The 26,333-nt window shown below is 44.4% G+C and overlaps 1 protein-coding gene across 1 annotated transcript in view; it reads right to left on the bottom strand.

The window, feature by feature from the left end:
- LOC104294962 (unconventional myosin-X-like) overlaps positions 1–26,333 on the bottom strand; it is an 83,060-nt gene that overhangs the window by 34,217 nt on the left and 22,510 nt on the right. The window contains exons 10-22 of the mRNA XM_009894656.1: positions 25,459–25,562; positions 23,951–24,080; positions 22,963–23,081; positions 19,093–19,239; positions 18,270–18,370; positions 15,972–16,038; positions 15,434–15,526; positions 10,980–11,048; positions 9,988–10,070; positions 8,384–8,492; positions 7,601–7,681; positions 6,462–6,586; positions 5,552–5,666 (exon numbers count right to left, since the gene is read on the bottom strand). Of these exons, the coding sequence (XP_009892958.1) occupies positions 5,552–5,666; positions 6,462–6,586; positions 7,601–7,681; positions 8,384–8,492; positions 9,988–10,070; positions 10,980–11,048; positions 15,434–15,526; positions 15,972–16,038; positions 18,270–18,370; positions 19,093–19,239; positions 22,963–23,081; positions 23,951–24,080; positions 25,459–25,562 (1,343 nt within the window). The remainder of the gene's footprint in view (positions 1–5,551; positions 5,667–6,461; positions 6,587–7,600; positions 7,682–8,383; positions 8,493–9,987; positions 10,071–10,979; positions 11,049–15,433; positions 15,527–15,971; positions 16,039–18,269; positions 18,371–19,092; positions 19,240–22,962; positions 23,082–23,950; positions 24,081–25,458; positions 25,563–26,333) is intronic.

A 26,333-nucleotide genomic window follows, 5' to 3' on the forward strand; every position in this document is an offset into this window, starting at 1 on the left:
AGCTGACAGCTTTCCCCGCACAATCCAGTACCTCCCTGCAGCAGCCACTGATACCTACTTGGGCGATTAAATATTTGGCAAAGAAACTCCGCCGCGTTTCAAGCAAAGGGAGGAACATTTAGGTTTCTAGGCTCCAGGAAGCAATTTTCACAGCAGTCCTAATAGCGGACGAGAGTCAAAAGCTAAAATCCCTGTCGAGGTGCAAAGCTGAGCGCCCAGTCCACCAGCTCTGGGTGGAAGCTGAAGCCCCCCACCAAACTCCAGAAACTCTGAAGTGGAGATGCTTCCTTGCTGCAGAAGTTCAGCCGCGCAGCATGCATTAGGGGGAGCTGAGCCCCAACGGAGAGGTCTCCAAATATTACTGATTGCACTTCAGCGTCCAGTATGTTAATTCTCAAGCATCTTCCATCACCTGCATTTCAAACCTCCGCTCAGCGCTAAATACTTGTGTGAGGGATGAGGGTGCTATCTTAGAGACAAAAGGACTGAGATACAAGCAAGATAAGGGCATGTTTACAGGAATTTCGATGACTTATCTGAGCTACTTTAAATCAGCTGGCTCGCATTATGCTAGCGCAGAGTTCAGCATAAATGGCTGAGATAAATGCTTTGCTTTTTGAGATGGACTGCAGCCTGCATGGAGCTCCACGGCGCTGTGGGTATGCTGCTAGCAGTACCCAGCCTAGATTAAAGTTGGCTAAGCTATGTCCATACAAGCTGCAGTCACAGCAGCAATTGCCATATGGCTGCGCTCGTGTGACCTGCTGCCTGACATGGGCTAAATCACTGCCAGGGCCAGCAGCAGAACGGACTACACTAGGAAAGTGCTGCCCTACTTGGTAAAGCACTGCCGTGAACACAGGCTGCGAGCTGACACTCGCCAATCTGCAGAACTATATTAATCAGTAAAAACTCCTTGCAAATTTATTGGATCCATGTGACTATGCTGAGAGGGCAGAGGGATGCTCAGAGATTTTAATACCTATTTAGTCCAGTGTCCTACACAAACTCTCCTTCTCCCCACTTACCTCCCCTTATGTCTCTCTGTACCTTCCCTTCCATCACTGCTTTTGGCCTGATCACTTATTTAGGCTCCTTTTCCCCTCTGCAAAGACCATCAGGTACTGAGACCTCTCCCTGAGTTAGTATCCATTGCCATGGGCTTCCCCGGACTCGAATTTCTCCTCGGGAGCCACTTCCATTAAGACGGTCTGAAGAAATGAGCTGTTTTGTAATGACTAAGTAAGTGTGGGTAGCCTTAAAAGAAAGTTCATTATCAAGGTACTGCCAACCATGAAGCTGGCATCCTTCCCTGCAAGTTGTACATCCACTCCCTCGGTCAACTCAACAATCTTTTAAAGACTTCTTTGATGCAGGGATTGCTCTTTCCATTACATTCCAGAACCAAGCAGCAGTCACCCATTTCAAGAATGCAACCAGCAAAACACTGTCTCAGTCCATTATCTTCATCAAATTGCAAAAATATTCAGTCCACCAGTATTTTGCTAGCAAGCATAGACTTTGCTGTGCCAGGAAGAAAGGGGAAAAAAAACCTAACTTTGAGGCATGCAGAGTTCAACAAGACCCAACCCTAATCCTATCGGGGTTTCTATGTATGCTTGAGAGTGAGGGGTTAATCTCAAATAACATTACAATATCTAGTTAGAAGCTATTGGCATTTTGAGGGTTTTTTTTAGACTCCCCTAGGTGACAAAGAAGAGTAAAATGTATTCAAATCCAGAAATATTTTTGATGCCTTGTGGAAATAACTTGGAAGGTGGCCATTTCTTTGTCATAATTCATAGTCACTTTCTGAAAACATGAGATCGCTTTCATCTGAGGAAGGAATGATTAAACAAAACAGAGAAGGTTACATCTATCATATCTGCTCCTATTAGACACTGGCCAAGTTTTAAACCACAGTGCAGCACCACAGTGCTCCTCACACAACAGACACAAATGTAAGTGTGTGTGCACCCATGTGTACATAAGTGGGATCATATGATTCTTGGGGACAACACTGGGAAAGCAGGAAGTGGGTCAGTGTGACCTGGATGCCTGACAGTCTACAGCAACCTCCTCCTTCAAACAGGCCCTGCAAAACAGCAGGTTGAAATGTGGAAATGAATGCTTTCAAACAAGAACTGCTGTGTTAAACAGTCTTAGGAAATCTGCGTTGTGGGTATGGGCAAGTATGGCAGAAGGTCCAGGTGCACCGAGGAAAGGGGCACAGAAGCTGCTGCTCCATCCCAGCACATCCCCAGTAAAGACAAGGGCACCTTAGCACAAGCTCTTCCTTCATCACACTGCTTGTTTGCATCCAAGCCCTCATCTCTGCCATGCCACCGGATAAAACCTGCCTTATATACATTAATACCTCTTATAAACATTAATTTGACAATTGCCAGCACAGCAGCTGCTCTATTCTTAATGAAAAACACAAAGATCATCCTGCCCTTCCTCCCCCATTTCCTTTCCCAAGCTTCACAATCCCCTGCACTAATTCACAAAGTCTTTTCCTTCCTCCTCCAAACAATTGCTAGGGATATAATTATCCTTCCATTCATTTTGCAGGAAGTATTCCCCCTTCTATAAGCTTTGCTCTTCACCCACCCCTTATACTTCTTCCTAGGTTACATCCCCATTGGCCTGTCACACCCTTTCCAGTAGCCACTGCCGACTCCGTAAGACAAGGTTAGTTCTCACCTGGTGCTGAAAATTGCTACCTGGGTACCCAGAGCCGCACCTGTAGTAGCAAAAGTGGCAGCCAGGGCACACAAGGGGACTTCCTCTCCAGGACAATGACCTACACTCTGTGCCCCTTAGCTGGTAGCTTCACTTCACCCTTACCCGAAAGCCTCTGGAAAAACTAGGGCTCTTTTCTTCATCAACCTAAGTATTCTAGGCCTGTGTTACCCAGCACCAGCTAAAACAGGAACACAGACAAACCGCTCTGTAATCCAAAACCAAGACACAACAGCTGGATACAGGGAGCAAGGAAGGGACCACTGCTCTGCATGGCCTCACCTTGGCATCTGCTTTCCTAGGGGCTGGCTTTCTGGAGGCACTGTCAGAAAGCAGAGTTGCAAGAGGGGTCTCCAAAGGAGCAATGAAATGACTTTGCCACCATCTGAGCATGGGAAAGAACGTCAAGCAACTCATCTGAAGAATGAAATGGCAAGGCAATGGTGACAGCACCTTGGAGCAGCCAGGGGCTGGCCAGCCATTCAGCATGGCAGCAAGGGTGGAGCAGGCCAGGACAGCCTTGGAGTGATATATTCATTAGAATAAATAAAACTGCTCCCCTCTACCAGGACACACATCTAATCCAAACCATGCTGAATATAAAATAACTTCTACAACCAAACAAGATGGCTCAACTGCTTCCCAACCCTTTTCAATTTTCCTCCTCAGTCATAAAGAAATAGAGATACAAAGACTGCCATTCTTAATCATTTCTGTCTTCCCATGATATTCAGACCCGACAGCAACCAGTGCCTTAGCAGAGACTGCTGTTTACCAACATGCTGCATACAGCTCTTCAGCCAAGCTTTAGTTTATAGGACCAAATTGTCCAAAAAAATTACATTAGAGTACATCCAGTGTTTTGGCAAAATACAAACATGTTTTGTTTGCCACATTTTACCACCTATATTGTTTTTCCGAAAGAATTTGTTTGTACAGGTGAAGGAGTGAGTGAAAACAGACAGATGGACTCAGTCCTTCAGGATGCACAACAGGGACTGAAAAGAAAAGGGATCCTATTGCTGCCAGGGGCTCAAAGCAGCCTGGATTTCCTGCTTGTCATCAGTCTGTTGTAGTCCCTGGACTCCAGCTATACAGCTTACAGCCTTTCATGCTCTAACAGGTGATTGTGTGCATGTGAGTTTGGTCCTCACATGCACTTCCCTGCTGCCCTTGCTGTAGCCCAGCGATCATCCATCTTTTGTCATGCTGGGAAGAAAGTTAAAACTCCATGTTTACCAGCTCTAACCACCCCTTTCTAAAGCTTCCCAGGTACAAGCAGCTCTGCAACACACACACACTCCACACAGGCTTTGTGTGGAGCTAAAATGCTCTGAGATTGGCAGCCACCCAAGCAGTGTGAGTTATCTAGGGACAAGAATGACTGAAATGGTTTCCTGGTTCGCTGGGACCAGCGAAGAGACACCAGATTCCCAAATCAAAGATGGGGAACACTTTAATCATAGAGCAGAAATACGGCTAAGTGATAAAACCTTCTTTCTTGGACATCAGTGCAGGCATGTGAAGGAAGGCATTAGAAACTTCAGGTTAACACATCTCCTTCCTACAGAAATGGCCAGTATTTTCCTTGGTTGTCACATAGTTCATAGCCCAGACTACCAACTGGGCTATTACCACTCCTCTAAGATAGGGAGAGAGAGATCTTGCTCTCTGAGAAACATTATAGTCTATCCACTCATTAAGAAATGGTTGCTCAAGGCAATGAATATGATCTGATCTCCTGGACAAATTACATGTGAATTCACTAGAATCACTTCCAGTTTCATTGTGACCCTGGAAACACTCTGAACTACTTTTTTTTGAAGGCTTAAGGGCAAAAAAATGCAAGAAAAGTTGCTTTCATAGACCACCATCTGCTCTGGATATGGACTGCATACCCACTAAATAGAAATCCTGTCTGCACTGGACACCATCCGTCTTGGAATATTCTTTGAAGAATTTACTGGAGTATGTGGAAAGTTGTGATAGAGATAGTTTCCCACTCCCAGATTTCTACAGCAATATACCTCACAACCCTCACATCTACTTCTGCGTGAAGCTGTCTCAAAGCTTGAAAAAATTCAGACTGAAACACCCAGCTCCCTCCCCATTAAATGAAAGATAATGGTACATTTCCAGCTGGATATCTAGAGAAAAAAAAACCACACCAAAAAAACCCCAAACCCCAAACACACAATCCAGACTATACCAGGCAAGAGAGAAGCGTTAAACATTCACCAAACCAGATGCAAAATCTGTATTATTCAAGTGGGAAGAAGCATTTGGATACCTTTCCCTAGAAAAATGTATGCTAGCATCTGGGCTAACCGCACAAACCCTCAGCTGAGCTTCCACAGCAGAAGGCTGTCACACATCTGGTCATCTAGCTACCTATTCACAGTTTAGATATATATCAAGCACCAGCTCACTGCCTCCTGCAAGAATTTCGGCAAGCCAAGCAGAGCAAAATATCTGGCACAAGAGGCAAGAGTTAATGGCACACATTGCAATTGCATGCAATGACACCCATGCTTGTTCTCCTTGGATCCATAAATTGGATCAGACACAACAAAACCAATCTGGCTTGGTCAACAAGAAGGAGTTTAGATAAAATCAAAAAGCCTTCTACATCTCTAGGTACTTAATATGGGTAACATTTGAGACGCTACAGGTCAGTGGCATAGTTGAATGTATTTAAAGGGTCATTACTACTTTGCCCTTTTCACTGGCTTGAATCTCACCAGGTGCAATCACATCCCCTTGCAGCTGGAACAAAGCCATGCCCTGCCCCACATTGATGATGTACCTTGGTTTTACCCAACTGCCATTCTTTCTTGCTGCTGTCATAGGTCTGAAGAAAGCCTGCACATACAGCCTTGCTGTTATCTGAGAAACTTGGCCCCTTCACAAGCATCTTGTACCTAAGAACCAAACAAAATCTCATGAGATTATGTACGACAGTAACCCGGCCCTCCTGCCCCAATCTTTTAACTCTAATTATCCTCCTCCCATTAGTCCGTCTTCCTCTGCTATCTCCCTTCTTCATATTTGCCTACCAATTTGGAAATTTCCATCCCCCAACCTTCATCTTTTCCTACCACACTGGCAATTATTGTTGCAATCCCAGTAATAAAATACAAACTCAACAGCATTTTTCAGTAAAGAACAACTGCCTTTCTGAAACATGTGCTTTCATCAGACACAAGTTATTTTGTTCGGTATAGGGGTGGCATTTAATGCTCCAACAGACAAAGGAAGCAATGTTCAATGGTCTCTTCTAGCCTTAAACTTCAAGAAATCCTTTTGGTAAAGCTAATTAAAAAAAATAATCACTCTTGCCGGTATTAATCATCAACAATACTGTCCACTAAAATTTGCTTCAGCCTGCCAGATTAAAGGTTTTAAGTATGGTATTTTCTTTTTACATATTATGACCAGCTGGGTTTCACAGCATCACACAAGCAAAGCTGTGGCAAAGCTACAAAAAAAAAAAATTAAAAATGGACCATCTGGCTATTTTTCCATTCTGACTTTTACCCTAAAGGCAAGTCTCCAAAAGGTCTTCCAAATCAGTGTATGATATGGGCAACAAGGGCATGGTTAGAAAAACATCCCACAAATGATCCATATCAGTAACAGCAGTTCTAGAGGGAACAAATAAATAGAATCATATACCTTGGGGCTGTTACAGCATGTGGTACAATGATCGCAATTACCTGCTGAGAAAGTCCTGGTAAAGGCGTCGTATAGGGAAACCTGCTCTCCGAACTTTCACTGTCTCCAGCATCCCTGAATAACGGAGCTGATTTAGCACCACATCTGGATTGAAGAGGTTCGGCGCCTACATAATGATCCAGATTCAAAAACAAGTAAGAAGAGAGACAGAATAAGTGTTGATCTTGGTATTACTTCTTTGCTGAGTTGAACAGTGACTGTTTCTCTGAGCACAGACAGTCACAGGTTGTATATCCGTTTCTCTCTACAAAATCAGCCCTGCATATTTGGGTGTACCAGGTGAAAAGGGGGAAGTTTGGGTCAAGGAGAAAGCAACCTCACAACACTCCACGGTGCAGAAAAAGGGATGAAAGGGAGTTGGGCAGATCCTGGGAAAACACAGTCTGCAGACTGCTGTCGTAGTCGGATCATTGCAATGATACAATGCATTAACACATACAAAACGCAGAACTCTGACTCAGTTCTTTTTGCAGTCTCTCTCCAGTCAAACCGGAGACAAACTGCAGAATTCTTTTCTGGCATAAAACCCCCAGCTGGCTTTCCTCTGCCATATCATAAACGGTTTCAAAACACACCAAGAAAATGATGGGTTCAGAGCTCCCCACCCAATCTAGTTAGCAGCATATCCTCCCGTCACAGTTCACAATAGAAGCAAGAGCCAGCCTGTCTCTAAGCACTGTGACTTGCTCATGAAGCATCCACCTCCTCTGCCTCAGAGCCAGGGAGCTGCAGGAGATGCTTCCTACCGCACAAGCCCTGCATTCCAGAACAAATTGTCTACAGGCACCACAAACGGGAGCGATTGCATCTTCTACCACAGCTCTGGGCTCTGCACAAGCCTGCTTCATCTTCCAGGCTTCGTAAGCACATAAAGAGGTGGGAATGGCTATATCGTATCATACCATACCATACTCAGCATGCAGTCTTTTCATCTGATACCAGGAGGAGGGTGTATTTTTCCTCAACTATAAAACAACTAGAAGGAAAAAAGGAAAGTGAGGGGGAACTGCTCTCATCCTCAGTTTGGACCCTGACAGAGGCACCTGTCAGGTGTTTGGGCAAGTGAGTGCTCATGAAGGCCTGTGTTGCATGCATACATTTTGCTGGAAGACAGACTTGCCTTTTCTGTATTTGGCTTGATGCAGCGGATGAAGAATGGGTTGGAAGTACTAAGCGTGGCCATCAGGGAATGGAGAGAATCCTAAAAAGCAGCAAGACAAAACCCAAAGGATCAGTCACTCTGGGAGGGAAAGGGCCTACATTTGATGCAACAGGGTCTTCATGCAGCCTTCCCATTCCTAATGTCCTTTGACTCTGCCTACCAAAACCTCAGCAACCCAGGAGACCCCTTCCTGTCCAAAACACATCCACACAGTTAGTTTACTCTAATCCTGTTTACGTGACCATCATTGTTCTCAGAGCTGTAAAGCTGATCTGAGTTATTTCTACAAGTCTCTCAAAATTTAAATATAGGAAACTAAAACTGTGAAACTAACAGAAGGTTTGCAGACGGTCCAGGGGGGTGAGATTCATACCTGCAATGTCCCCCTAATAAAGTTCTACTGGAGTTGCCACTATACCTGTAAAAGATGTGGCCTAAAAGGACGTGTACACTTAGCTGAAACACCAAACCAACATGAAAGGTCAAAGAACCTCAAGAACTTCATATACTTAGCAAAGTATTCTTTTCCTCTGCCACCCTGCTCAGTCTTAGCATCTCACATTTTACACCACACAGAAATCCTCGGGGCAGTGGCACTGTCTTTTTTTAGCACCACAACATTCCTGCACATTTTCAGTGCTGGACAGAAAACAAGGATGAATGACTCCTCTTGGCTGCAGGCCTTGCTTTACCCATCTGCTCCTCCCCAGAAGCCTGCTGCTCTCTTGGAAAACATCCTACCCTGAACTGGGAACTGACAGTCGGTCTGCGCCTCTGGGTGCCCATCTTCAGTGTCTCTTCACTGCTACGACTGCAGACTCTTTCAAAAAGGTCATAGATGAAGTCCAGTCTAAGGGAGAAGAAAAGAATTAAAGAAAATGCAAGACACCCACCACCTGTTAGAAGATGGCTCTTATTCTCAGCTACCGTCCTGTCGCAGTGTGAAACACCTCATTTTTATTTCTGCTGTGCCACAGAGTGGCTGCAGGAAGCAGTTCAGCTGGGCACTTCCACGAGGAAATTAATACTTTCCGTGTGGCTGCCCAGACCCTGTGGGCTGCCCTGTATGCAACACTCGGCTGCAAAGCCAGAAACCCCATGTCACGCTGTTAAGCTGGATATTACACAAAGGAAGATCTCCATTCTGCACTGGCTAGGACACCTCCCCATGAGCTTTATGCCCCCGGGCAAAACTACTTTGAAGGTACTCCAGCTAGACTGTGTGCTGTCACACCCCTCTAGACCTAGCTCTCATGGTGAGCATCCATGACATGCTCATGCAAGTGCAACTACAGCCCTTCTGTGGCCAGAGGACTTCTAGAGCTACCCTCAGTGCAGGTCAGCTCTGGGGAATCTTCCACCATTTTGCCACTCCTTAGACAGCGGTGCTGGTTCTTACGAAGAGGCACAGAGTTCTTCAGCACTTCTTGTGCCTGTTTATTGCTGTGACTGCTTCTAGCAGAATTTCCCTTTCTGGCTTGTTGAAAAACCCTGAGTCCTTCTATTATGCTGGACAACGATCACCGCAATTCTGGCTTCAAGCCCTATGTAAAATGTTCCCCAGATGCCACTGTTCGAGCAGCTCATATTCAGCTCTCAGCTTGTTTCAAGGCTGCTCACAGTGCAAACTCTGCAGCAGGCTTCAGAGAAGATGCAATTCTGAAACAGTCTCGGCAGGCTGGAGCCCAAAGGACTCCATGGACTACGGTAAGAGGCATGTGGTAGAGTTGCTACTCAAAAACTTCTAGGGTCCACCATGTTTTTAAATGCTTCTCTCCTACTATGCCCCACCTCTGTCTTCCAGACCTTACTCAAGGTCAAATTCAGCTAATTTCTCTAGGGTCATGTTGCAGCACTGGGATATAATATTAGGGGCCATGCCTAGTCCCACAGTGAGGGCTCAGTTTGGCTCAGGATAAGGACAGAGTCTCTCCACTAACAAGCAGGCTGGAAAACAAGCAGCCTCTGTACAAAGGCTGGCATTTGACAGCATGGCAAAGAGCCCTGACTCATTCAGGGGCAAATTTGCCACTATTGGGACAGGGAGGTAAGAAGAAGAGGAAAGGGAGAAGAGAGGAGGGAGAAAACCAGCATTGCCTGGAGGGATTTCTGCCATGCTTTTATAGCTCTTTTCAAAACTGAGACAAGAGTACTGATTAAATCTATGCCTTGTCTGACTTCTTCAGCTCTCCTTTCTTTTGCCGGGACACTTAAGCACAAAGAGAAGAATGATAAAGAATGATGCTCAGAAAAAAGCAATTGCTTTCTTTGGTCTGGTTATTAAATGAATGGGGCTTAGTCCAGCACAACAGATGTGGCTCCTCACAAGCATAAGGGGGGCATACCTGCTGTCTTTCAGCATGTTTAAAATGTCATCTCGAAAGGTGTCTCTGTTCTTCTCCAGAAAGCCTCTCACATCGTATAGTACCTGCAACACAGACAGAGCTACTAGAACAGTGCAGTACAAATCATTAAGCATTTCTACATTAACATGACAATGTACAAGACATGCAGCAGAGCTACATAGTAATGCTGCAGGCATGTGCCAAGATCCAAACTTTTGGGGTCAAAGAGCTCCAGAGCTCTGCAGTTACTGGCAAGAAAGTGGCTTTTAGCCATCAATTAAGAAAAAAAAACAACAAACAAACAACAAACAAACAAAGAAAACCAACCAAACAGCAAAAAAAACCCACCAAACCCCAACAACCTCAAAAACAGGAGCCAAGTGAAAAAGCTGCAGAGATTTGCCTGGGGGTGTGTGGGGGGGTGAAATCCTCTCTCTGCAAGGTGTGAGGTACTCCATTCACTTCAGGCAATACTAACTATGCCACCCAGTGCCCTGACCTCCCAACCACTAGTGCTCAGTGGGTATGATTCTAGGAGATAAGTCATTTAGTGTGCAGGTGCCCCCCCAACACACCTCCATCTGCTCTGTATCTCTCCACAACAGAGAGCAGCATTAAACCTTGAAGGCTTGGAAACCTTTTCCTTTTTGCAACAGGTATTTAGCCTTTTCTCCTCCTCCTCAAAAGTCAAATTTTCCTTGTGACTTTTATTTTGGGTTTTGTTTCTTTGTGAATGTCCAAGCAAAGACAACATGAATAACAGAAGGAAGGAGGAGTTTATCCCCCAACCCAAAAGTTGCCTAAGAAACTCAAACAAACGTCCAAGCTGGAGAATGACATGCTATTTGAAGCCCATCACACTCCCTGCACTCTGGTATGGGGCACTAACTGCGGAAACACACAGCTCAGAGATATTCTTGATTTTTGGAATCTAAAATCCAGGAGCTCAAGTCCAAGTGCAAGCACCTCACAGACACACTACCAACACCTACCTCTCCAGCATAATGTCTTATGCCAAACTGATGGTCTGTTACCCGAGGCTTCACATAGTACTGGTTGCTCTGAAATGAAAGAAAAATAAGTCTTATTATAATGCCAATGTAAAAATAAATAGGCTCAGTCAGAAACTCCGCCATGACTATGACAATGCTGGGATGGGCAAGTGCTTTAGCTGTTGCAGAGCCTGACCACATCTGCTGCACTTATCTGCAGCTACATTACAAATATGTTATTCCAATAAGATGGTGGTGTGGTTTGGCCTCAGCCAGCAACAAAGAACCACACAGTTGCTCACGCAACTCCCACAGTCGTGGAAAAAGGAATCGTCAGGGCAAAACTCGTGGGTTACAAGAAGGCAATTCAGCAGAACAGCAAAAGGAAAAGATGAAAACGCGATTACAGTACCGCCGCGATGTACACCGACTCGGCGAACGCCACCACCGCCCACCCCCAAGTGGCGACTGCTCTCCTCGCCCCGGCTAGCACCTCTTATAGCCCGGGCATGGGTCACGTGGTATGGAATACTTGCCCCCTGCCGGCTCCTGGGGAGATTAACCCCATCCCTGCCAAAACCAGGACAGATGGAAAAATCCATCCCTTCAAGGCATTCCTTGTGTGAGCAAGGGCTTGCAGAATAAAGGTTGGGCAGGCATGCCATGGATGAAATGTTAATTCTTGCGTGTCTGACTCTTGAGGAGACTGGGCTCCACACAAACCATGTGGTACAGGACATGGGATCAGGATGCAGGGAAGACGGCAGCTTTGCAGATGGCTACACATCTTTTCTTTGTCAAAGGAAATATCAAACCAATCTCCTGTCTTCCTCTATATTTCGTCTTTCTTTGGACCTCTCTTCCCCTTTTTCAATATTCATTTTTCCTTTCTCTTACTAGCTGTTCTACTCTCTTATTTTTCCCCGCCTTTCTTTGTTCTATGAAAATGGTTCACTGTGTAAGAACTGCAGTGCCACTTGAGACCAGCGGTCCATCCGGCTGACTATTCTGCCTCCAGCCGTAGCTATGTAGGGTAGAACAAGAACAAGGCAAGTTAATGAAACTTTTACCCTAATACTCTCTCAAACTCCAATTATTTTCATGAGGTTTGCATAACTAGTAACCCCAAGTGGATTTCTCTTTGAAATACCTGCCCTTTCCAAACCTGAACCCATGCAGACTTCCTGCATCCAGAGTGTCCTTTCACAGGGAGCTCTCAATCAACCATACATGGAACTACAGCTAGTAGGTTTTAAGCCTGGCTCCCATTAGTGCCATTTGTCTTCAATGGGCCATGTGTGACTTTGAAACCCATTACAACCCCCGCACTGCAGGGTCCCTTCAACATAGTTTTCCATAACACTAAAGCTGTCCCAGACCTGTTGTTTACCGGATCTGATATAACCCCTTCTTGAGTGGAGGGGCCCAGTGATGCACACTGTTCAAAGTGCCAGTGATCCATGGATTATACAGTGCCATAACAATGTTTCCTGCTTTTATTCTGTTTCTTTCCTAGGAATTTCTGACGCTTGATCTGGGTTTTTTATTACTACTGAGCACTGTGCTGATGTTTCCGTGGAACTATCCATCACAGTGTCCGTCTAGGTCTTGCTCCTGAAGAGCAGCAATCAGTTCAGGGCCCATCATTTCAAATGTGAAACTGGGACTGTTTTCCTTCAGGCACACCATGTTACATTTATCTACCCTTTTTTTCATCTTCATTTTACAACCCAATCAGTCTCATAAGGCCCCTCACAGTCCAGCCTTGCCCTGTGAATCATCAGAAAACTGACACCTCAGTGCTTGCATGGGATAGAGTCTTGCGGGACTCCCTTCATTGAGGTAACTCACCATTTACATTCTATGAATTTACCTAATAGTGAAATAAGGATACCAATGCTATAATTTCCCAGAATACTTCTAAAAATTAAAATAATTTCCCACCTTCTCAGATACAAGTACTAAGAAAATTTAAAGTAAGATGTTGCACAATACTGTTAGCAATTCAGCTCTTTCATCTTTGAGTTCTCTTAGTAGTATTGGGTGGATGACTTCTGACCCTGATAATTTGTTAGTGCTATTGAAAACTTCTTCATTGCCTTTTTTTCCCTTTTCATATTGACCCCATTTCTTTGCTCTTCCCTTTCCCCTTCCAGCCACAAATTTCCCTCTCTTCCACTCCAAACATGACTGTTACTGACTCTCTCACGTGGCTTGGCCTCTCCCTCTCTACCAAGCCGTTATACTTCATCCATGCTTACAACACTTCTGGTTCCTTCTTCTATCTGCCCTATTGCTCCTCTCCCCGGTCGTATCAGAGGTCATATCCTCTTAAATCCCAGCTCTATGGTTTTCCTCCTTAAGCCTATTGCAGTCCACAGAAAACACAGAGAAGAGGGCTTGTTCTCTTATAACGTCTTCAGGCTTTCCAGCAATGCCTTCCAGTGCTCTTCCAGCCAGCACTAGAGACTTCAACCAGTACAAAAAAACCCCACTTTTGCCTTCAAAAAATGCAAACCCTAGAACACAGTCTACTTCATCATTTCTTCCTGCACTCCATCTCCTCTGCCTCTTCCATCTCTCGTAGGCTCCCTAGGGTTCCCAGTTAACCGCTATCCTCTCAAAGCAGACAGAAGTAACACTATGAACAGCTTAATTAAAAGGCTACCCAATGCACAGAAATCACCAGAAATAGCAACAAAAATGTTGCAATGTTGAATGCAAAATAGTACTGACAGTCTCATGCTGCTGTACAATAAACCACAGGTTAAAAATATTCCTAACTTCTATATTAAAAGTTAACAAAATACCAACAATAATAAAAAAGGTAAATCAGGCATTCTCATATACCTTGACCCACAATACAAGGGACAGCCACAGCAGACGAAATTGAAATCATCAATTTAAGCCTAAAGAAAGGAAATATGTCCACAAAGTTGTATAAATAGGCAACCAGAAGTCATTGCTATTGTATCCAGTTGGTAGTCATGAGTATCACTAGCAGAGTTAGATGCAAATATGAAAAATGAGAATATCTGCATCTATGCCAATTTAAAAAAACAAACCGTCAGATAAAGGATACAAATTTGTATTTGTCATGGTTTCAGCTGGGATGGAGTTAACTTTCTTGCTAGCAGCTGGTATAGTGCTATGTTTTCGATTTGGGATGGGAGACAGTGATGATAGTGCACTGATGTTTTTGGTTATTGCTAAGCAGTCAAGGCCTTTTCTGCTCCTCACACTGCCCTGCCAGTGAGCAGGCTGGGGGTGCACAAGAATTTGGGAAGAGACACTGCCAGGACGGCTGACCCCAACTGACCAAAAGGCTATTCCATACCATGTGATGTCACGATCAGCATATAAAGCTGTAGGAAGAAGAAGGAAGGGGGGGTGTGGGTGGGTGTGTGCGTTCAGAGTTATGGCATTTTTATTGCCAAGTAACAGTTACATGTGATGGAGCCCTGCTTTCCAGGGGATGGCTGAACATCTGCCTGCCGATGGGAAGCAGTGAATGAATTCCTTGTTTTGCTTTGCTTGCACGTGCAGCTTTTGCTGTACCTATTAAACTGTCTTTATCTCAACCCACGAGTTTTTCCTCACTTTTACTCTTCTGATTCTCTCCCCCATCCCAACCTGGGGGGCAGCTGTGTGGTTCTAGTTGCTGGCTGGGGTTAAAACATCACAATATGTTTTCAGACTTGGATGAAGTCTGAATTGGAGGACTAGGAAACATATTAGCTGACAATGTTTTTACTAAGTAGTAAATCATTCCATAATTCCCTGCTACAGGGTTTAATTTGCTTTGTTTTCAGTCTATTTACTAGTAAGAAGAACAGAGTGTTGGCTGTACCACAGACGGGGTAAGTGATTGCTATGGTGATCTCACTGTGGTTTCTGTGTCCCCAGGATAACTTTTTGACCTGCATGAAAAAGCCCTTCTACTCCTGTGTCCAGAATACAAAAAAGAGGAGGAAAGAGTTTAATTAATTAGGAACAATGAGAGCACTTTCATTAAAAGTCATGAGGCAAAAGCCATCCCCAGCCCCAGGAGACAGAGATTTGACATGCTCTGGAGCAGACTCCTGTGAGTCAGCTGGTAGGAGAAACCCATGCACACTGTGCAGCCACATCCTGTGCCTGGGGTGGTGCCTTGTGTTCCGTCACGGACCAGTAGAACCTGACCTGAACCCATGCTACAAATTCAAATCTCCTCTACCCTGTGGAGCGCACACTCCCTCTCTCTATGTGTGCAAGAGACCATTTGCAGGCTTCTTCACGTACTACTTTTGTTTAGTGCAGCCTTATTAAAACACTCGCAGGTTCGAGCCTAAGGCATTTTAAATTTCCTGCACAAAGCACATATTTTACATCAACAAAACCTTCACTTTCAGTTTTGAAATGCTGATGGGGCTAACACACTGATCATTTGCCTGCCAGCTTATTTTCTTACTTACCATATGCTGGCTGTGAAGTTTTTCCAGAAGGGTGTTGTCTGTGCCTTTGGGGAATCGACTCTCTTCATTCACCAAAGCCAGTAGACCCAGTTTCTACAGCCAGACAAGAGACAGGCTTTTACAGTCAGCAGAAGCTCTAACTACACAGCAGCAAGCCAAGAACTGGAGATCTGGACAGCACATTGAGCGATAACCCCTGAGTTATACCCAGCAAAGCTTGAGCTGAAAGCAGAATTCTGTCCAGTCCATGCATTCAGCAAGCAGATGGTAAGTGGAGATGATTTATGAAAAATTCACTTAGATGTTGCTCCCTGTCTAAAACTATGACACCCTCCCTAAGCTTACACTCAACAATGACCAGAGATCTGCTTTCCTGAGCCTGGATATGGCTGGAATAGCTCATACTTTTGCCGGGTCATGATGGGAGGAGGATCTAAGCAACTACCTGGTTTTAAAACCAGAAGACCCTAGGGAAGGTCTCAAGACAATCAGCAATCCCAATTACGATCCCTGGAAAGTGTCCCAGATAACTGCTCACCTTCTCAATAAGGTCCAGGCACTCTGCATTATCCATCCAGTCAATGGCTTCCCAGTTTATCCCTTCCCTGACAGTCAAGAACAAACAGAACAAAGCTGTGAAATGCAGGATCCAATACCCTGAGGTGCAGAAGAATAGAAGTAGCTGAGCATGGCAGCTGTCTCAGGACTCAAAACAATGTGCAGGAATTCGGTTTTGCTGTGGCTGAGGAAAAAGAACAGGACACACAATGCACTGCTAACACACGGAGCTGGAAGTAGGAGACAGCCTCTCTTATCCATCCCAGTGATTTAGACTGATGCTCATCTTGTAGTCATTGAGCAAATTCCAGACCAAACACTAAGAAATTGTAGTTGCTCTCTGTTGCTCTTTCAGGAGTGATGAGCATCAGCCTAAGTGGTGGTGATGACGGACAGTGTGCTACACAGCTTCAAGAGTCACCTGCTGACTCACCAATAGGGAAAGCAGGCCTGAAGCACACCTGCCAGAAGACTGAACCACAATTCATAGGTCCACCAGAAGAAGAGACAGGAACACTTTTCAGGGAGAGTTTTGAAGAGGATGACACAGATAATCTTTGGCCTGACATGCAGGGAACCTACAGGGTGGCCTTGCATCTTTCAGAATGGGAACTGATGTAAGTACAGCAGTGCAATAAGTGTGCTTTGAAAATCATCCATGACATGCTGTAAATCTATGCTGAATGTGTTTCTCCCCCCGCTCTCCGTATCACCTTCTTATACTCCTATAATACAGGCTGGTTCTGTTTCCAGAATTCAGAGAAGCCTGGGAATAACTCTTGCTCAGGAATCCAAGGAAGACTACAGGCCATGTGTGAAGCTACTTACTGAGATTCTGATACAGACACCTTTCAGGTGAAGGTTAACATTTTGAAGATAATGAAGCTCTTGTCTACAAACCCTTCAGCCTAGGCTTCATACTGTCAGGTTCAAAATATTCAGAGACCTGTGGGCAACAGTTGGAGGCAACAAACTGGAATAATTTCTGAAGAACGGAAAGAACTATATGTCCCTCACAGGAAACAGAATATCTTATCCACTTAATGACAAAAAATATCAGTTCATGGTGTTTCAGATTTTTGCAACAATGGGTGTCAGAGAGGCCATATATTTTTTACAAAAAGACCTCTTGGATTCCTTCTAAGAGCAAGAAGTCGTTCTAGAATTGAAGGGAGCAGAGTTTTCTGAAACAAATCGAATCACAAATGAATCAAGTTGTGTCTAGTGCCACAGAACTCTTGTCTAATTGAATGATGAAATACACGGAGCTACTTACTAAACCTGAGGAAGCGGAGCTGATACTGTGAAAGATAAGTTTTAATCACATCACCCTAGAATAACTCGATGAGTAGTCAATAATAAAATTCTCTTGTTCTTTCCAAAGTTCAGCCACAAAACTTAAACTCCTATGTAATCATCAGGAAAAAATCTTTTGTCACGATGATACCATTCTTAACACAAGTTTCCTGCAATGATGGAATTGGCCTGAGAAGTGAGTGCATAAATAGCCTTGCAGTTCTGTAATCTTTAGAATTTCATGAATTGCCTATTCAACTGTCTCCCTTTGCAAGGCTGCTCTCATTTGCCCTCACTGACCCTATTCAATTGCTTAATTCACAAACATAAAGACTTCTGTTTCAGAGAGAGAACTGAAGTATTTGTCTAGCAGCCTTCTCTAGAAGCAGAAATACTCTAGAACATCCCAGGTTCTTCACAAAGTACAATCCAATATGAAGCCCACAGAAAAGAAACAGCTGTGCAGAACACCCCACGCTCTTTAAGCTCAGGAAACAGCCTGATTTAAATCTCCTTGATGAGGAGGGGAACCCTTTTCACAGCATAGGAATCTCTAGAACAGAAAGGGCATAGATAGGGAGATAGATGGATCTTTAGGGACTTTACTTTTTGCACACCAAGACTCCACCTGCATAACACCACCACTACCTTAAGTAAATCATTACTGAAGTCAGTAACAAGGCCAGTGACCATGTGTTCTAATGGGTTAATGCCCAAGATGTTCCCATTCAGCTGAGAGACAGAATGGAATCTGGACTTTCTAAATTTTACAGGAGAGAAATCTTTTGCTTGAAGACAAGTGACCTATGCTGGCAAAGCACATGGACAGTGCTTACAGAGACACATCCACTGGCAGGGTTGCAGTAAGGCCCAGCTGCCTCTCCGGCCTTAGCAGTAGGGACTGGAGAGCACAAAAGAGGAACGATGTCCCCCATTCTACCACCCACGAAAGCAAGAGGGGGCCACTCCCTCCGTTTGTCACCTGTTGTACTCCAGCTGCTCCAAAGAGAAGATGTGTTTGTTGAAATATTCCTGGAGCTTCTCATTTGCATAGTTAATGTTAAACTGCTCAAAACGATTCACCTGTGAGAAGAAACAAAGATTATAAAACTTAACATTCTTTTCCCTGGGCTCTAAAAGAATGTGTAACAGTGATGGGGAAGGTGCCAGGCTGGAATAAAGCCAGAGTATAGAGGCAAGGAGTGTCAGGTGGACATGGGGTGGACAGTACGGGGAGGTCCACAAGGATAACAGCTTTTGTAGCTCATGCAAGGTTAATTCAGTCAGCCTAAATGGTAGTAAAGAATGCTAAGGACAATCACATGTCTCTTCTTCTTAGGAAGAAAGAAATATAATTCCCTAAGTGTTAGGTCACTGGGCTTTCTCTTCTGTGAAATATCTGAGCAGTCACTATATGGCTGCTGAACATACATCCCTCATCAGTTGCAATCAGAAGCATTACACACAGGATTCTCAACACAAGGCAAAACAGATGTAAACAAACAATGTGCACATAGGAGTTGGATATTTAATTTGTATACAAGTCACAAATTCAGTATTATCTATCACAGCACATCTGTTTAGGGTCTGTGTCAAAAACCAGACCTTGAACATCAGCCTACATGAATACAGGTGGCAGAAATGGACAGCTAAATAAATCTTGATGCTGTCAGAGAGAAGTGACAGTGGAGAAATCCCAGAATGCCCTATGCTAACCTAAACAGGACACAAAACTACCAAAATCCCTTCCTATATGTGCTTAAATCTCCAAAACCAACCCACCCTGCAAAAGACAAAATCCTGACCTGAAAGTTCTCGAAGCCAAAGATATCCAGGATGCCCACAGACTTGAAGTTTTCCTTGCCTTTGATCTTCATATTAATCTTGCTAATGAGCCATGAAAAACACTGCGAATACAGCGCCATAGAGAGGGAGTCCCTGGAGTCAGCTGCCTGTAAATGCAAAGAGAAAAAATAAGTCACAGGGAGAAGAGAAGGCATAGGGGGGCACCAAAAATCAATATGGGACTTCAGGTTCCTCCACTGCCCTTTAGATGTCTCAGCCTCTGTACTGCTTGTGCATGGTGCAGTATTTGTATGTACAGTCAACATTCAAGTTTGCAAATAGCCCATGCACACACAGATGTACTATGTCTGACCTTTGGGTAACTGAACTCGAGAGGATGAAGGAAGCAGCAAAATCCTTGACATCTTTTGGAACAAGTGCTGGGGCAGGGAAGGTCGCAAAATACCTTATGACTAAGCCCGTACAGGTAATTTGCATCACCTGAGCCAACATTTGCAGTGACAGGCAAGATACCTCTGTTCAGTACTTCTAGTAGAGCTGTCAAATGGGTGTCCACTCAGTTTTTCAAAAACTGGTAGGGCAGGATTTAATAGAGTATTGTGTCACCAAGTTAGCCTCAAAAATCCCCTCTCCAAAACTTTCCTGCAAACAGCATTATCTTACTGGAAGAGAGGGTAGGCTGTCCAACAGCCAGGACACGTGCCCCAGAAAAGCATGGATTGAGAGGCCTTTCTGGAGCTGACCCAACATCCCATGCAGCGATCATAACCAAGGGTCAGAGGTGGAAAAAAATAACTTAAATTGTGATCGCTAACAGGCAGTAGATAATAGGGTGTTATGTAAGCGTGTGGATGAATGTCCAAAATTGAAGTTTTGAAATCTCAAGCAAAAGCCTGCTACTTGATAGCTGTCTATCAAGTTAGTAAGTTGTAAGTTTTGATAAGACTTGGACTAAACAAAACTGGCATGCCCCAAATCCTCCAATTAATAAAAAGACATGAGACAGAATCACAAATTAAGAGGTTGATCACATGCTGTCCTGCACATACGCTATTTAGACTGGGAAACCAGGGCTTAGGGTTCTGGAAAGAAGAGGAGGCCAAAAAGAAGACGTGATCCCAGATAGTAGAAAAAAGGGCCAGGAAAGAAGGTGGCAAAGATCTTGACTGGAAGACAGAAGCTGGAAGTGGGGAAAGATCCTGGAGATCAGGGACATGTGGAGACAAATGTCAGGGTACACCTGAGGACCTTGGCTGGTAGTTCCTGAGACTCGTAACTACAAGGAGCTACACAACATCAACCAACACAACTTTCTGCCCAACCCTCCTGAACAAGCAGCAATCTCCCTACTGGGAAAAGAAGCTGACATCTAGTGAACATAATGCTGAGGGGTGAGTGAGCAAGTATGTGCAATAATCAAGTAGGGTAAAAGCTATAATCTTATCATTTCATAAATAAACGGCAGTATCTAGATCAATTACAGGTTGTTTACTGTGTCTTGCCTATGACACCAGGGTAATTCCTTCAGCAGGCCTGACCAGCAATGACAGACATCTAAATGCACCCTCATCCTCTTTAGTTTTACAAGCCTGAATAACATGACCTCTCCTGTTCTGCTTTGCTTCTGGCACAAACCAACTGCCTCTGAATCCTCCCAGCCCCTCTCAGCCTGCAAGATTCTACTTTTCACCTAATCTGTTTTTCTCCTCCTTTCTCTTCCTGGTTAGTATCTCCCCTCCAGCAACCCAAGGCCTAGGACACACAGCAACCTCCCTTCTCCACAGAAGAGAATGTTTCAAATCGTGGGCATATACACCTTTTCTGGAGATTTCCTCTCTCCATCAGATGGTCTGTCTTATTAGTTGGGACTGAGAATGCCCTCAAGGCCTCTGCAGTGTCTCTGGCTACACAGCAAGTTGGACGCATTTTCTTGGAACAGAACCTCCCCATCCAGCTGTAAGCAAAGCCGCCTTCCCCACAATATGGCTCAAATGAGATTCTCAAAGGCTCCTTTCATCCTCCCAGCTTTGCCCGCCTTCAGGCCAGTTCACCCATTCAGCCCACTGAAATGTCAAAGCTCAGATGAGCAACGAGACAGTTACACAATGAGAAATCCCTGGCAGCTCTGTTAATGTGTTCCTGCAACAACAAGTGGGAATAGGTGGGCACAGTACACGAGGGCTTAAGCGGGAACAGTCTCTTCAGGCCCAGTGTTCAGTGGAACAGGCTCACCTAGTGAAAACGGCTAAGGAGCAGCATCCGCTAGAACAATCTTGCGGCCTTAGTACTTCACCGGGCTGCAAGCAATAAGTATGGGGTCCAACACGCACAAATGTCAGGAATAACTATACTATCAGGGAAAGCTCTGTTCAGGGAGACTCTAAATCCTACAACTGTTGCTCTGGACCGCATGGAGTGTCTCTGGCATTACTTGTTATCCATCCTCGTGCACTGATCTAGAAAGGTGTGGCTTGTTTTGGACAGACAGCGGAGAAGAGAAACTGTGGTACTGCATACTGAGGATATCTACCACGGACTATAGGCTGAAAAATAATTTTCACACAATTTCATTGCAAAGAAAGGTCACAGATTATGAGAAAAAAAGATACCATTTCTCAAAGGCAAGGCTTAGTTTATGATACATTAGCAGGTGTGTCCACAGCAAGAAAAGAAGGAACTACTCTGCTGCAATGTGCACTGCTGAGACTTCAGCTTGAATATGGTGCCCAGTTATAGGCACTCCACTTCTTAAAAGATGAGGGAAAACAGAGACAGAAGAAGAAGAGATTTAGAAAATTACTTACAAGGAAACATTGAAGGAACTGGAATGTTTAGCTTAGAAAAGAGAATACCACGTGAAAAACTTCACAGAAGCGGAAGCTTATAAGGTGGACAGCTGGGATGTCAAAGGTAATCTAAATATGAGGAAAATCTTTTCAGGTCCAGATTCCACTGCAGCTAGAGCAGGACACTTAAAGAGGCTGTGAAATTCCTTCCATGGGAAATCTGAAGGAAAGTTAGACAGACATCCGTCACAGAATACCTAGTAACTCTGGTTTCTCTGGCAATGTAGAGGTTGGATTGATAACCCTTTGCAGTCCCTGCCAGACAAGATTTCCATTACAAATGTTTGTCTTGCTACAACGCTATGCTTCTTCCATCCTAGTAGTATTGTTCCTTGTTTCCAAGTGTCTTGTATTTTATTAATGACAGAAGATTTTCTACAGTTATCTGTGCATGGACCTAAAACACCAAGAGTGCCCTCAAGTGATCAGCAACACCACAAGTTAAAGTTAGTAGGCACAACGCTGTAAAGAACCACAGAGATCTGTAACAGATAAGCAGGACTGGCTCCAGCACACAGTACAGGTTCAGAAGATGAGAACTGCGTATCAGTTTATTTGGTCCTCCTTTGTGGTTGTATGGATACACAAAGAAGCCACTGCAGGGTAACAACCTACCATCTACCGGATGTTTTGTTGTAACTGCGTGCAAGCTTTCATCTGCATAAAGGCATAGCAGTGCAACCTGGGAGTTCTGCAAGGTAAAAGCATGCACACATGCAATTACCACAAAGCATCTGATGCACCTTCCGCATGACACCAGCGTGACCAATTCCTGGTGAGTGAATGTGACTTAAAACCAGTACTGTGCATTCCCATTTGCAAGTGAACTCCCCTGTAAAGCCTAAAAAGCAGAGTCAACATTGGGACCTGAACTACCAATAAGGGCAAAATACTTAGGGACACAGCCGAGCACCTAGGGGGTGTAACAGGAAACCCTAAACTTGAAGGGATGATACAAGTGGAAGAGAGAGGGCCTGGAAATTCAGAAGTGGCAGAACCAGGAGCATACACTAGGACACTTACCTGTTCCACAGTGAGAGGGGAGCTGATCTCTTCTCCACGCAGAATCATGGACCTCTGCGTCAATACTTCAGAAAGCTGGAAGGCATCTAAGCCCAGGAGGTCACTGGCAATGTTCAGCACTAATAACAAAGGAGGACAAAGTTTTTTTTCTCCTACGTGGATCCCCATCACTCATGAGGGACCCATATTCTGCAACTCAGTGAGGAAATCCCAGGGACTCCTACAAGACAAGTGACTAAGCCCCAACACAAAACACGCTCCCCTTTACTTAATTCTTGTTGGCATACCCAAAGCTGTAAGCTCACATACCCAGTCGGAGGTAGGGTCAGCACCTGTTATGGGCCACAGTCAGACGCTCATATAAGTCAGCCTTTCTGCTGACAACAGGAAAAGCAAAGCACGGTGTAAAGCTCAGCACCAGCAAAATATTTATTGAATGAGAATATATGTTTTCCTAAAGGCACTATAGTGCAGACTGAGCATGGGATTGGTAAATGTGGATGTCAAGAAAAGAAGCAATTAAATTAAGACTTGAAGCACTTGTAATATATTTATTGCTTCTGTCTGTTTAGGGATTCACTTTACCAGACCAGCTCAGATTGGATAACTGTAACAGACTGCACACTAGCAGATGCTTCGAAGGAAAATGTGGGCAAGTCTGTAACAAACTACTTTTATCTCAGACTCCTCCCTGTTCCTATTTCCTACTGCTCTTTCAACACAGATGAGAAACTGTGAGACTGTGGACTCAGTCTGAGAGTATCCAGGAGAACAAAACGGATCACGGGTCCACAGCCTGACTAAACCATACCAGTGCTCCGGAGCCATGCATCCTCTGGCAGTACTTTTACTGGGTCAAACTGCAGGGAACCTGCTGGCAAAGGCACTACAGACCAGCACAGCAGAGGGAAAAAGGACGATGGAGTGAGCATTATTGGGGCCTTATGAGGCCTTGCATGGTCTACCAAGTTGCTAGGGTCCCACTTACCCGCTTTCGTTGTAACCTGGGCCCCACCAGCTGTCATGAATTCAACGTTTCCCAGATGAAGCGTGCCGGAAAGAAGTTTGAAGATGTCTCTGATTTCTTCAGTGCTGAAGTCCACCACCTTCATGGCAGTCTATGCAAAACCATACAGCTAATGTTGGCTGTACATACAGCCACAGTAAAACGCAACCACCACGCTCATGCCCAGCCCATGTAAGATGTAAAACTCAGAATTATAGTCATCATGAATCAAAGTGAAATGGGATGGCATAGCCCTTCTCTCAGCTATACATCTGTCAATGATCTTGACTGTCTCCCATTCTCTTCTTCCTTTACCCTATATCCCCATCTAAGGTAGGTGGGCATTTGCCCTATCCTCAAGTTGGACTTTGCTGCTGCCATTGCCTGTCTGTCACAGGAATATGACATGGTTTGTCTGTGCCTGTGTGAGGAAATCCTTCCCTGAACACTGGCACAGGTTACAGACATTACTGGACTGCTTCCACATTCTGTCTTACTGCCTTCCCTGAAGGACAGATCCACGTAATATACTTCATTTACTCTGATCCATGTAGCCCCTTTAATTTAGTCTTGCTTAAAATAGTAGATGTATGCAGCAAGACTTAAACCCAGGCTTTCAGCATTAACTGCTAGGTGGTTAGAAACAGGTTACCAGATAATGAGGAAATATGGCACGTTCCCTCTGTCTTAGTTCATGCACGTGAGGCAGGGTTCTTGGGGCATAAATTGACTTTGAGAGGTAGAACCTAGTTTTCAAGCATTTGCCCTGTCAGGGTTCTAGTTCCCTTCTCTCCTCCAGGAGGCCTCTGCTCAGCTGAAGTATAAATACCATGTCGCCATTGAAACCTCAGCTGTACAGGAGACATTTCCTTCCCTTATATCACACCTAAGCAGGAGCTATTGAAATCCTAAACTGACTCCTCTCACCTTGCCTATCTGGTTTCACCTGTGTTATTTAAAGCCCTCAGGGTGATAACGACTTATCAAACAAAACATGAATTGCATATTCATCCTGCTAAACCCATAATCTCTGGTAAAGTTACAGATGGCTATTGAAATCTGTGCGGTATTTCAGAACATGCCATTTGCACAGGTGATACAACTTTACTACAACATTTTTGGAAAGCACTAACTTCAGACCAAACTGTTCCCCATCTAATGGTCAATGTGAGGTTTCCTGCATCAGGCCATCTAGAGGGCTCCCAGAAAACATTACGGGGTGGAGTGTGGGGTTCATGCTCTCCAAAGTCTCCATCATTCTAAATTATTATTCATCCTTGACTGTTTCCCAAATTCCCCCATTTCTGTACACTAAAAACACTCATCAAGCCTTGTTTTTAGCATAAACAGTTAGAGCTGAGTTTCAGACGTGTTGAACATCAAATTTTAGCTTAGGGCAAATAAACTCTTCCTGTGAGATCTAGACCCTGCAGCACATTTAGCCCTGAGATTGTGCCTGGAAGTTCAGGAGGAGTTAGGACAGGACTCACCATGACCTTACTGAACATCTCAACATCATTCAGGTTCTCATCAGTCACACAACCAGACTGGTTCAAGTAGCGATAAGTCTCTGGCTCAGAGAGGGAGAGGCTCTCTGCAACAGAGGAAGAGGCAGGGAGGAGAAAGACAACAATTTATTTAGCACTCAGCCTTTTCATTCTATGACCTTAGTCCCCCAAGACAGTGCGTATGTCTACCATAGGGAGAGTTCATCTGAACAGATCCCATATCCTTCAAAAGCCACACCTAGACAGTGAATGCACTGGGGAAGGGGAAGAGAAGGGTGTGTGGTAACAATGCTTGCAGATGGTATGCAAAATGATTTAGAACAGTCAAATCCCAAGCTGCAGAGTGGCAGAGGAATATTTCAATACTGAATTGACTCAGGAAAAAAAAAAACAAAAAAAACAACACCCCAAAACCCCAGAAGATGAAATTCAGTCTTGTAAAGTCTTCAGAATGTATGTGTCTTAACTATACACGTACGGTAATGACTTCTAAATTAGATATCAGCACTTGAAACAGAGCTGAGAGAGTCACAGTAAGATTTCTGAAGGCATCATCACAGTGCCGAGCAGCAGTCAAAAACTGAACACAGTTCAGTTCAGTTCCTTCAGTTTCAGAACTAAACATCAGAATTAGGTTTCTATACCTATCTGTAGCATAACCACATCTTAAATACTATCTGCAGGTTTGATTCCCCATTTCAAAAAGGATAGAGGAGAACTAAAAAAATCTATGGAGAAAGGAGACAAGGATGATCAAGAGATAGAAACACATTACAGATGAGAGAAGGGAAGCAGCCTGGGACACCAGTTTGGGCAAGGATATGGGGGAAAATAGCAGAGATCTGCTTAAGAATGTA

The sequence above is a fragment of the Charadrius vociferus genome, unplaced genomic scaffold (assembly GCF_000708025.1).
Source record: "Charadrius vociferus isolate BGI_N301 unplaced genomic scaffold, ASM70802v2 scaffold161, whole genome shotgun sequence".
Classification (NCBI taxonomy): domain Eukaryota; kingdom Metazoa; phylum Chordata; class Aves; order Charadriiformes; family Charadriidae; genus Charadrius; species Charadrius vociferus.